This window comes from Neopsephotus bourkii, unplaced genomic scaffold (genome assembly GCF_033783945.1).
Source record: "Neopsephotus bourkii isolate Nb327-2 ecotype Australia unplaced genomic scaffold, CSIRO-AGI_Nbou_v1 NB_95, whole genome shotgun sequence".
NCBI classification, from domain to species: Eukaryota; Metazoa; Chordata; class Aves; order Psittaciformes; family Psittacidae; genus Neopsephotus; species Neopsephotus bourkii.
In genome coordinates this window covers 595,881-608,311 of record NW_026900612.1, presented here as the reverse complement: position 1 = coordinate 608,311, position 12,431 = coordinate 595,881, and the positions used below count along the sequence as shown (strand labels likewise).

Below are 12,431 nucleotides of genomic sequence, written 5' to 3'. Positions count from 1 at the left end.
GCTGCTCCTGTGGGCTTTGCAGGGTAGAGAAAAGGGCTCAGGGTGAGCCACATGAAGCAGTGGCACCAGCTCTTCTTGCATCAGGTCAGAGATTTTGCCTTCTCCAGCTGCAGCGATGACTGTCAGGAGTCCATCCTTGTCCTGGGAAGGGCCACCGACTCACACCTCAGAACCAAGAGACTAGAGGCTGCAGCAGAGCAGGGCAAAGCGCTGCAAGGATTCCTCTTAGCAGACAGACGGCAAAGCTTCTAGCGCATCCCTGAGCCAAGGCAACCCTGCTTCCATCCTTCTTGTCCTACACTCCGTCCTCGAGTATCCAGGGCACACATGAGGGGGTCAACACCAGAGCTGAGCAGCAGAAGTCCTCAAAACAGAGTCTGCATTTTTGTGACTTTCACACACCTAGCACCAGCATTCTGGAAAACAAGAGCCTCTGTCATGCCTCTGCTGCATGCACGGCTGATGGGATGGAAAGGAAAAACCAGCAATTGTGAATGTTACAGAAGGAACTGCTCTAGGTAAGAGAGGTTTGGGGTTTTTTCTTAATTGTTTTTTTTTTCTATTAAGAAGCCTCAATTCTATAGAAAGCATACTGCATGTCCAAACTACAGCACAGCACCACATTTCTGCCATGTGTTTTACAGTATTTTTATTTTGGGGCAAGTCTTACACAAGAGGAAATCTGGTAAGGCAGATCTAGAATGCACAGTTAAGTAAAAAAAAAGAAAAAAAAGTAAAAGAAAACCAAACAAAACCAAAAAACCAAACTAAGCCAAACAAAAAACAGACAACATGGGTAAGGTAGACAAGAACTTTTTATATTCTGACTACACAATAACATTCCTCTCTTTTTCTCCACTGCCACACTACTGTAATGGATCTGTTTCTAGTCTAACTTTAAGGTTGTCCAGTTAAGTTGTCTGCAGATTCTTTAAACAAGTTGACCTTTACCTATTTAGAGTTTCTTCTCAGAAACATTCATATATTATACAGGATATACAGATTTTGAAACAAGACACTTAAAAACACACACAACTATAGCCGCAACACTATCATAGCTGCATTGTAGTGATTACGTTGTTCAGCCAGCTGTAGACTCTGTATGTACAATTAGATTTCATAGTGTTATTTACATAGATGGACTAAAAGCTATCTTTAATCTAAAAGGTAAAGGCTCTTGTGTTTAAGTATGTGCAGTTTTCATAGCCCTGTGAAAAAAAAACAACACACACGACAATTATATACACTGTAAACAGCACAAGGCATGAGAATCTCCTCCTACCCCGAACAATCTCGCAGGAAAGTGTATGTGCACTAATATTCCTCTTCCACTTCTGCTCCTGATCCTCTGGTTTTCTTATGAATAGCACGATTAAAGCTGTGGCAGGCAGGAACCCAATGATTGTCATGAAGACCCAACTTACAGCCTGGGATGCCCTTCTGGGACCGGTGACAGCACATCCAGTACCCAGGCCCATAGGGTAAAGCTTGACAGTATGGTTTGGGATGCCACCGGCACAGCGATACGTCCCCTTTCACATATTTCTTCTTGCACTGCTTGCAAGGGTCTTCTCTGTAGCGGGGATCACGGACCCAGCGGGAATCTGCTGGCCTGATGTTGTAGTATTCAATGATGAACTTGAAGTAGTAGCAAGTGCATTTTAGGGCAACCAGACTCCTAGTAGGAAGCAATCCGAAGATCTTCACTATGATGTGGTGAGGCAAGAAGGCCATATACTGCTGAGGCTCCAAAAGCTGCTGAATTTTAAACCTGGTCTCCAGAAAGTCATGCGAAACCTGCCTTTTCAAGCAGGAAGCATCAAGTACTTGCAAAGCCCCTTCTGTCAGAGGAACAGAAAGGGCAGATGGCTCTGTAGCGTTTCTGACACATGATCTGTCAGATGCCAAGGCATCCTCCTCTTCATTTTGGGCTACTTCTGGCTTTTCTTGGGTACTTTCCTGTAGTGGCTGTTGCTTGTGAGCCACAGGCTGGTCAGCCTGAAGAAAAAACAGCCTCCCTGGGAGCGGATCTTCACTAGAACTGGAGATAGAGAGCTTCTCTTTCCTGCATCCTTTCTCGGTCTTGGTGACCGATATACTGATGCATAAGGGCTCCTTCCTAGCAGGATGCAGACTCTGCTTTGGGAAAATTACAGGCTCTTTCAACGTACAATCAACAGTCGCATTCTTGCTCTGCAAGGAATCCGGCAGCAAGCTGGCAGCAGCCGGACATGTGGACAGCAGAGGTCTGGGAGGCTCAATTCGCATTTCAGATTCACTCCTGCCAGCCGTTATTGCCAACACTGCATGAGCAAGTCCTGAATTCACATTCTCCATCTGAGGATCCAGCCCAGAAGAAAAAGGCTGGCCAGAAGAAGCAGTGCCGCTCCACAATTCAGCATCACCCAGGGGGCCACAATGTACCCCATGTCCAGCTTCTCCTCCTGCCTCCTCCAAGCCGGCCCCCTGAGCCAAGACTCCAGAGGAGACCTTCCCCGCCTCTCCCTCAGGCTGGGTGCCAGTTGCCAGGAGCACCCTCCCAACATTCCTGCGGAAGCTGTTGTTCCTCGAGAGGCTCCCAGCCTCCCGCTCACTCTGGCGCCGCAGGCACTCCGACTCCAGCTTGGCCACCATGTCCAGCACGCGCACAGGCTCGCTCTGCTGCTGCTCACTACTGCTGCAAGGTCCCCTCTCCACATGTGCCTCACATGCCCCGGCAGAGAAGAAAGGGTCTGAGCTGGAAAGTGCACCTTTAGGCTGAGTACTCAGCCTTGCAGCAGAAGCAGGCGTGCAGGTTTTCGTACAGTCTACCAGTAAAGCACTTGCTCGTTGCTCCAGGAAGGCCACCATCTCTATCACCGAGAGGGACCTGCCCGGGAACACACCCTCACCGTTATCGTTCACATAATGCACTGAACAGTGCTCGATGCCACAGGCAAAAGGCTCCGGCTGGGAGCACCTGGCATTCGCCTCTCTCATTCTTTCCAGTTGAATTTTGGCTTTTTTAAGATCTACCGATTTTTTCCTGCGTTTCGCCGTTCTTCCATCGATATCCCACGTGCTTTTGATTTTCATGGAGCCGAGCCGGTTGTTGCTGCTGCACTGCTGGGCTGCAAAGAATGCGATCTTCTCCTTAGTATTGCCAGGCTTCACTACAGCCCAGACATCCAGCGGCCCTTCCCCTTCTTCTCCCTGGTGGATCGTTGCAGACAGGGCATTATTCTTTTCCCTTGCACTTGGACCATCTGCTGGACCTTTCCCATTCATATTGCACATAGTATTTGGATAAATAATCCCCAGAAGCTTTTGAGATGGAGTCACGAGGGAGGGTTTTGGGAAAACGCTCAGTTTGGTGCAGTTATTGGTGTATTTTTCTTGTGCTGATCGCTGATGGCTCATAGGCAGGCCTCTAAGGGAATCCTGGCTTATTTCTGGGGATCGCTCTTTCTTCTGTAACTTGAGATATGGCTTTAAGTGCATACCAGAAACCCTAGAAAAACAGAAAGGGGAGAAGTTACAGTTGCAGAACATGCCTGCCTGGAATTAGAGAAGGTGGCCCAGAGCTGGCACCACCATGCCTCCTACTCTAGACTGTCAAACAGCCTACATGAAAAAAGAACCACATGAGAAAGGAAAAGCTGCAACCAAGGCTGCAGCATCCACCCCGGCGAACTTGTAGGATTACAATCTTAAGGATAGCAGAGATCTTCCCGTTAGAGAAATGTTTCCAGGAAGTTGCAAGGAGAAATCCTAACATTTAAGTTAGATCTGCTCTGCAAACATAGCTAGTAGCTCATTCTAGAGTTAGAGCCAGCCTTCTGTCCATTACGTTTCTTAATCCACTAGTAAGGCACACACGGGTCAGGTTTATCTTGACATTAGCTACCAGGTAAACAGATATTATTTTTAATAGATAATGTACAGTTAAAGCTGGAAAGGGAATTTAGCAATTGTGATTATACTCATCAGAGATCCTAGAAGATACCTGATCTCCCAATATAACCCAAAATGAAACCTATCCTTTAGTGCATCAATAATAGCAAGTTTAGGGTACTTTCCCCTTTATGCTATACATCAGATGAGTGTCATGTCCCCCACACCAAAAGTGACAGAAGCATCATGTACAGCTGAAGAGAACCACTTTCAAGGCTGTGTTTTTATGCTTAAGAATTCAAGAACTGTGAAGGAGACACTTGGATGCTGCTGACATTACAGCAGCAGCACCACTGTGCAACAGTATCAGGCGCTCACTCACTCCCTTCTGGTACACCTTCGCAGTTATCTTCAATTCAAAGCTCAGAGCACTGCCACATAGGATGCAATTATCGGGGGACTTCAGGCTCTTCTCCCAGGAGGATCGCATAAGCATATTGCAGAACTATAGATTATGTTTCCATGGCAATCTTTGAATTGTTACATTGAAAGGGCTCCTTTTGAAACAGGGATAATCTGTGCTTGCTAGTTTAAGAACAGCAGGTTCAATGCCACATTTATCATGAGCTGATACAGACACATTCAGACTGAATGTTTCCCTTGACACTCACCACCAAAACAGTTGCTTTAGTACTGCATTTCTAGCCTAAAAAACTGCTTTTAATTAAAATTTTCAAGTCATAACATCTATAAAGTCAGACAAGTTTATAGCTGAAACACCTGCAGTTGACACACATTGCAGGTTTGTATCAGACCGACACAAGGCAGAGGCCAGCCAAGCTCTCCCCTGGCATGCCACACTGCCATCAGGGCACACATCTACCTCAAGACATCCTTGCTGATGCTGCACAGGGTACCTGTGAGGTCAGCACATGAAGAACCCAGCTCACCCACCCTCAAGCAGAGCCACTATAGTGCACAGGATGGCTGTAAGAGGGAAGTCGTAACAGCAGATGCTGACCAAAAATGTACATGGACACACTGTAGGAGTAACATGGAGCACAGCCTGGGGACCTTCCAGACTGCCTCGCCCCACAGATTAGCTGCAGACCCTCCAGAGGAACTGATGGCAGAATGGAGAGCTGAGCCGGAGAGCATGAGAGCCAGCTGACGGAAGGTTTGAAAGCAAGATGCTCCACTTCCAGCCACTACCACAATACACACAAGGGCACAGGGGCAACAACATACCGGGCACTTCTTGTGCCCGTCCAAGCAGAGGAAGCCTCTGCCACTAGAAGCAGCCATGCTACTTAACCACTGCTTTCCCCTGAGGTTTTGATTCCTCTTTCTGGTCCTCATGGTAAGTAGTAGGAGATGTGTGACAAGCGTGGGCAGAAAGGTTTTGGGGTCCTGTGCAGTGCTTTGAAGGCCAGGAGGCAGACACAGGAAAGGATGCAGTTATGTTCTCTCCCCTCCTAATTTTACAGGAGGATCATTAATTCAGTCTTGCCACCAGACAGTGCCAAAACCATCTGCAGTTTACCTACAGACTGGGGGGGGTAAGAGAGCATTCCTTACTACAGATACACCTATTTAGTCCCTGGGTTAATTCTCTCCCTGTGCCTTCTGCATGCTAATTCCAGCTCATATTAGAATTAGGTCACCTCCTAGTTCAGTCCCTTCTGCAAAATGCAGCTGAGCTATTTAGTTTGCCTTCTCAGTTTGATGCTAAAAAACTAAAAAAATCTGATAAAACAGAACTTCAGGGTGCTGAAATATATGAAAAAAGAATGGGAAATCAAGGCTGCTGTAGTTTGTTTCCACCTCATTTTCCATACGTTCTGCCTCATCTCAATTGCACGTTATAGTCAAGCAGAGTCAGGCCACCAATGGTTCTGTGCCAGAGCCCAAAAGAGCAGCAGGTGAACCACTGCAGCAAGCTGCTGCAGAGAACAGTGCCTGCAGCCCTCCTCTCCCCACCCAGAAGGGCATTCTGGAGCTGTGCTTTCCAGACTAGAGAGAGAAAAGCTCCAATGGCTGCTCGCCACCATACCCTGGGGAGAAGAGGTGAATACAATTAAATACACGACTTTGCATGTTGAAATCTCATGAGCTCAGAGCAGAAGATCAAATTTCATTCATGAGTTCTCATGCCAGGATGTTTGAAAGATGAGCTGAGCATGTTTTTAAAAGGCTTTCTTCAAGCAGTTTTCAGGAATTCAGCAGGACAATCAGTTTAACACCTTTCATTAAGAGAAGCTGCACACAAAGGTAAGACCAGGTATTACACGCATGAAAACAGGACCAAACTGGTTACCCCAACACACTCAGAGGACATGTTTAGCCAGCAAAGTTGGTTCAGCTGCTCCCAGCTATTTCTGCTCCATGGAGAAAGACAAAGGGTATAGCTATGCCTCACCTACTACAGATTTCTTGTCTAAGGTTGTATTTCCTCCTGTGTTTCAGTTAGTCCCTGGCTCAGCCAACGATACCATTTAAGGTTGAAAAGTTATAATTTACATAACAAAATTATGCCTTAGTCAGAAGTTTTACTGCCAGAATAATTGCCTCATTTGAATTCAACATGCAGTTCATTGCACTGTCTTAATGGATCCAGATTTAAACCATCATTTAATAACTTTAGACAGCTAGGAAGAGTATTGCTATCCCCACCTGACCAGCTGAATCACAGTGTCACCTGGCTCCCAGTTCTCAGCAGTGGGGAAGAGAACTTCCATTTTAACAGGGATGTTAGTAACGGACCTTACCTGAGAGTACAAAACAAGCCCCCATCCTGCACACACTTTGCTGTTAACATTTAAGATCAACAAACTCTTCAGCAAACATAGCTTCTTCCCTGCATGCCAGCAACACATTTCATTTCTAGCTCCTAGAATTAGAACAAGGCTTCCCAGCAGAAATTGCTTTGAAGATGAAGCAGAGCCTAGTCCCCACCCACAGACTACCTCATTTCTGCAACATTTCAGTGCTGGCAAGCAGAGAATTGCGGCAGCTGCAGGTAAGCTTTTAAATATTTAAAACCACCAAAAATAGTTGTTAAAAGGTGAAGTCACTGACAATTCCCTGTGATACTTCATTGCAGAATAATTCTGTTTGCTTTCCTCCACCCTTTAAGTTATCAAGCATTCTATCTTTAGAGACAACGACTCTTCAGAAGTCCGTGGAGTAAGCATAAAAGGTTTTCAATCCCAAACGTGTGGTTTTGAATTGTTGATAAGAGATAATTCTGCCAGGAATGATCAGCAATGAAACAACTAGCAGTGCTGCCTTTATACTGTTATTCCATCCTTAAGCTGATGAAATAAAAGGGTCAGGTTTTTTGTTTCTAATCAGCCGTGTCTGAAAAAAACAGGATACTTAAAATTCTCAAATGACACTACTGTTTTACAGGTTATAACTACAGCTTGTTTCCACTGCAGTTTTATCAAGTTACTTACAACAGAGGATTGATATAAAAACATGTCTTTATACATGCGCAGACATGCACACACCCCTCTTCTCCTTACTGAAGGCAAGGCCCATAAGCTACCATCCAAGCTGTCCAGACTCTTTTTTGTCAGACTCACAGCAGCCTGAAAAAAGGAAATAATGTATTTACTTTAGTGGAAGCTCCAAAGTTGGAGGAAAAACTGGTACAAAGAGCCTTAACTTTCACAACTCCTTCCCAAGGTCCAGAGAGAGCCTAGATGCACTCAGTTACTGCCACACTGAACCTGGGTCAGGGACTCTCACAATGCCCTGTGAAGCCCGCAAGACTTCCTCTGGCCAGCAAGAACAACAACAAAGCATAATTTGCTCAAACAGCGTATCCACACTGCAAGTTTTCTGGGCAAAGCACCGGAAGGTTTTATTAAAATGAAAATTTCAATCAAAACCTCAGTTTCCTGTGGACTTCTTTTTGTAAACACTAACTCCAGTCAACAGAAGTTCCTAGCACTGCTGACTGCACACAGCTACAACTCTGAAAAAGCCCTTAGGACGTACCAACACAAGGCAGGAGCCAAAAAAAAAAAAAACACCAACCCCAAAAAAAGAAAAAGACGAAAAAAAAACAACAAAAAACACCCAGCAACAATAAAAACCCACACCAAGCATAACCTCTGGCAAGGCATTCCTCTACCCTGGCATCCCATTTTGCTGTCTGTAGAGCTTAATTCCTCTGTAAAGGACACCAACAATTATGAAGCACTAAGTACTGAATGCAAGTTAAACTATGGTCAACCACTTGTTATTTCTGAAGGACTTGGTGGGTCCTTTGGACTCCTTCTCCACTACCATTTTCATCCCCTTTGCACTGCGCCAGGGTAAGGCAAAGCAGACAAAGAGCTGCTTCAAAGGCATTCCGTGGATTCTGCTGCAGCGGGAAAGTCCCAGACAAGCAGCTGGGATGGAAGACTCTCTGCTACTCACTGCAGCTTGTTCTGGTGTGTGGCAAGTGTCCAAGCTCAGGGAAGGGCTCCGGGTTGGGAAGCACAATGCTCCAGAGCAGGGGCGGGTTTGACTTCAGCAGCTATAGAGGCATCTGATTTCTAGAAAACCCACTCTCCTTCAGCAGTGGTTTCATATTAAAGCAACTGGTCCTGACCCACCTCTCCACACCTGTGAAACTGCCTCTTGCATCAATTGGAGAGCAAGTGAGGATTATTGCAGACTCTGACAGCAAACAGAAGGCATCTAACCACTAAAGCAGCACACTCTGCTTGAGTGGCCAGCGAGAGAAAGCTGAACACATGGGGCAGAGCTGGCCCAAAAGAGCTGAGGAGCTACATATAAAGTAGGTGCCTAACTCTTAACATTGGATCACCCACGACTTGTTCACCCACATCAGGTGTTCAAATAACATGACTTTTGGAGCAGCAACACCCAAATATAACTGCACACAGGAGCAGCTATAAAATCCTTCAAGCATAAAACCCACCATCTTCACCCAGGCAGAGATTTCGGGTAACAGATTGCACATTCAAGCCCAACACACAGACTACTCCAGTTTCAGGGCTCTCACCCGTACGTTTTGAATACCTTTTAAAGCAAACACACACACACCCTTCAGCATAAAGCACAGTAACCTCAGCTATTTCTAAATTTAACACAGGAAGAAGTGCCATTGCTTTGCCAGTCTTTTGTATAAAACCACTTACCATGAAGCAAGTGACATAGAAGTAATTTGCTGTTAAGCCTGAGGAAGCTCAAACCCATGCTGCTCCCCGCTTCCCAACCATGCTGCAGATGACACAGGCATGACAAACCATAGGGGAAGAAACACTGAAAGATTTTGTATTCAAGCTTATAAGCTGCTCCAGAAACATGTAGCTCAAAGATGATGGGATAGCACACATGCCTGTGGTGGAAAAGACTAAGACAAGAAGAAATCACAGAAGGATAGTAAGAAAAAAAAGTTATGGCTTTATAAAGCTTCTACCGAAAGTTGGCCAGAGCAGTACAGATAAGTGACATGTTTCATTCTAGAAACGTTTTCTCTTTCTTGATTTGTTTTCTAATTTCTTAACTGCAAGATGACCAAGACCTTTCTTAATGTCATGGCAAAAAAATTTTCTTCAGTTAATGAACCAACACAAAGTGATGCTATTTCATATTCAATTTTGTGCATACATAATGAGGACACACAAAAGGTAGAAATTAACCTCAGACCATTCTATCTTTAAGAGATTCAGTTCCAAAGAAGAATAGGCAAAAGCAGATCTGAAGGCATCAATCAGGTTCTTTTGAAACCCAAGACCAAAAGGAACTGGTTCATGAAGTCAGCTGCACTATGGTGCAAAGGATTTCACTGCAAGACAGCACAACCCAGCAGGCATTCTCCAAGAGTCAAAAGGTGTTTTCATTATTAAGAACACATCCCAGACAGGAACAGAAGAAACTCCAACTGAACATGCTCCTTCTTTAGGAAGGATATAAGAAGCAGACGCAGGGTTCAAGTCACCAAGACGCATCACTTGGAAACTTGGATCTTAGAGATAAAAAAGTCTAGGAATAAACAAAAAAACTGGTGCAGTGTTAAGTCACTGCAAAGATATTTAAAAACAAAGACACAGAAAGGCTCTTCGGTTTGTGAGAAAAGACACAGAGAGAAACAGGGCTACAAGCAAGGTCAGGGCAAAGATTAAACATAGTCTTGGTACAGCACAAAATATCTGATTTGAGTTTGCATTATTTCTAAAGAAGAGTGGAAAGGGTGATCATGAGGAAAAAAGCCCAGGGGTTAATTTGAGCAAGAACAAAAAGCTTAATGAAAACTGCAAGGATTGGCTCACCTCAGTTTTAGAATCCAAAATAGATAGCTCTTATAAACTGCAGGCCAAGCAGCAAGACTTATAAACATCTTGAAAGACAACAATGGGAGTTAATAAAACATGTGACACTGCAGGGAATAAAGAGAATGGAGATAGATCCCAGCCTCTCCAGGCCTGGTAGTTTGACTGCAATATAAAGGTGCTTTGCAAGCAAAGATGATTAAAACAACACAGAAAAACAGGGAAAAGGGAATAGTTCAGTATGCCAGACTAACCTGAAGGTCTGCAAAACAGTGATCTTTTTAGGCAAATGTACTACACATCTTACTCACATGGACTTCAGAAGGCACACAATTTACTGGTTATGACAGACTGGCAGAGGAATGGGAAAACAGACAAAGGAACTGGCTTAGCAGCAGCCAGCCCTGGGTGACTTATTCAGCTTATTCAGCCCTGGCTGAGTAAGACAATATCAGCCTGAAAACCAAAGTCATGCCTCAAGTATCAGTCTTGGGAACATCTGATTTTGTTAGGAATGACCTGATAACAGGTGCACCCACAGAAATTATGGCACTTCCAGAACAGCAGAGACACAAAGCACCAAGTAACAGAAATTAAGGAAAGTGCTGAAATTCAGATAGTGATGTGCCAGCAAGCTGAACACCGAAAGTTTTGGTGGTAACTAGGAACAGTGCATTGGCCACCACAGAAACACCCATGAAACAGGTAAGCAGAAGTGATCTGTTACATATTCAAGACAGCAGTGAAAACTGTCCTGCCAGATCTGCTCTGGAGTGCAGCATACACTTTGGCATGACTCAGAAGAGATGTATGTACACTGAGAATGAGATGACAGTTGTTATTCAAGAAGCTACTAGATGACACTTGGGTCATTTAGCACAGCAAAACCACATGTAGGGGTATCCAACCACACATTACAGAATACAGCAAAAGAGGCAAACCACTGAAAATAAGAAGTGGTCCTTGCACGAAAGAAAAGACGGAACACAAGTTTGAACAAGTATACAGGGTTGTAAGAACATTCAATTAGGAACCTTTAGATTCTCCAACTGCACAGCTAGATCTGTCATCTTCAGTTAACGGCTTAATCTACCGAAGAGAAGATGTAATTGCTTATGAGGCTGGACTGAGTTTACAGAAGGAATTATGAGATACTGCTTGGGAAAGGAAGGAGCTGGCTGATCCAGGAAGTCTCTTCCAGCACCAAATTACCACGAGACTAACAGAGCAAGTACATGCTGTCTATACAACCACAAAGAACAAAGGTTAAAGTCTGTTTTAAACCCACACAGTTTTTGGAAACCAGAAAGCTGGCACTCTTCCTCCACACTGAGGAAGTTTAAGAGTCTTGGTTGCAGAAAAAGAAGGGAAAAAAAAAAAGTCCATATATTTTCAAGTAGCTTGAACTCAAACAAACTGGCATGTTCTTGCATTTGCATAAGGACAAGTTGTTCAGTACGGTGTTCCTATAAAGAGACACGGTGAGAGGCGTACACTTAATTGTCACATAAGCACACGTGTTTGAAATCAATCGTGCATTTCTTAAGAAGAGACACGGGAGAGTGAGCAATACAAAACCTGAGCTTAAACTAATCTAATTACTTATACCATAGTAAGACAAACCACAATGACTGCCAGCATTTCCACTTGTTTTAAGCTGACTGCATGTTGTAAAGCCACTATGACAAACCATTCTCCAATTTAGTTTTACTTTGAAGCCATGTTCCCAAATTTACAGTTGTTGTTAAAACCCCAAAGATTTCTCCAAGTACGGTGCCAGCTGTAGTGAATCTGTAGTTGTCATTGCAAAATAAAAACATAAAACACATTTCTGCCTTTAAGCCATTACAACATTTCACTTAAACACAATCCAAAAGTAAGAACTTAGACTAAACATCTGAGTGACATGTAAGACAATATGAAAGTAAGGAAAAGGCTAAATCAGCGCTAAATTACTGTAGACAGACCAGCTGGTTAGCTCATACCGTTTGACTTGATGGAAGGTGGAAGATGTGGAATTCAGCGGTTCCCTGTGGAGGCCAGCTCTGCAGGAACTCTTCATCATAACTACCTCTTCAGCTAAGGCACGCCGTTAACAGCCAGTCCATCCTGGGTCATGCACAAGGCTCCCCCATCAGCTTTCCTTGTCCCGCACAGAGCTTCACCGTGTCTCTGCCACCTAGAAACTGGACAAACAAGAGGCACATAAGATCATCGCATTCGAGTACAGCAGAAACTGAAACACAGATGGTCAGGACAAGGACC

At 44.4% G+C, this 12,431-nt stretch overlaps 1 protein-coding gene across 7 annotated transcripts in view; it reads right to left on the bottom strand.

Annotated features, from left to right (window-relative positions):
* Positions 1 to 632: 632 nt before the first annotated feature.
* Positions 633 to 12,431, bottom strand: part of FBXO34 (F-box protein 34) — a 39,319-nt gene continuing 27,520 nt past the window's right edge. For all 7 annotated transcript variants that reach the window (XM_061355788.1, XM_061355795.1, XM_061355779.1 and 4 more), the window contains 2 exons: positions 12,152 to 12,352; positions 633 to 3,490 (listed from right to left, as the gene is read on the bottom strand). In XM_061355788.1, the coding sequence (XP_061211772.1) occupies positions 1,315 to 3,490; positions 12,152 to 12,231 (2,256 nt within the window). In that variant the 5' untranslated portion in view covers positions 12,232 to 12,352 and the 3' untranslated portion in view covers positions 633 to 1,314. The remainder of the gene's footprint in view (positions 3,491 to 12,151; positions 12,353 to 12,431) is intronic.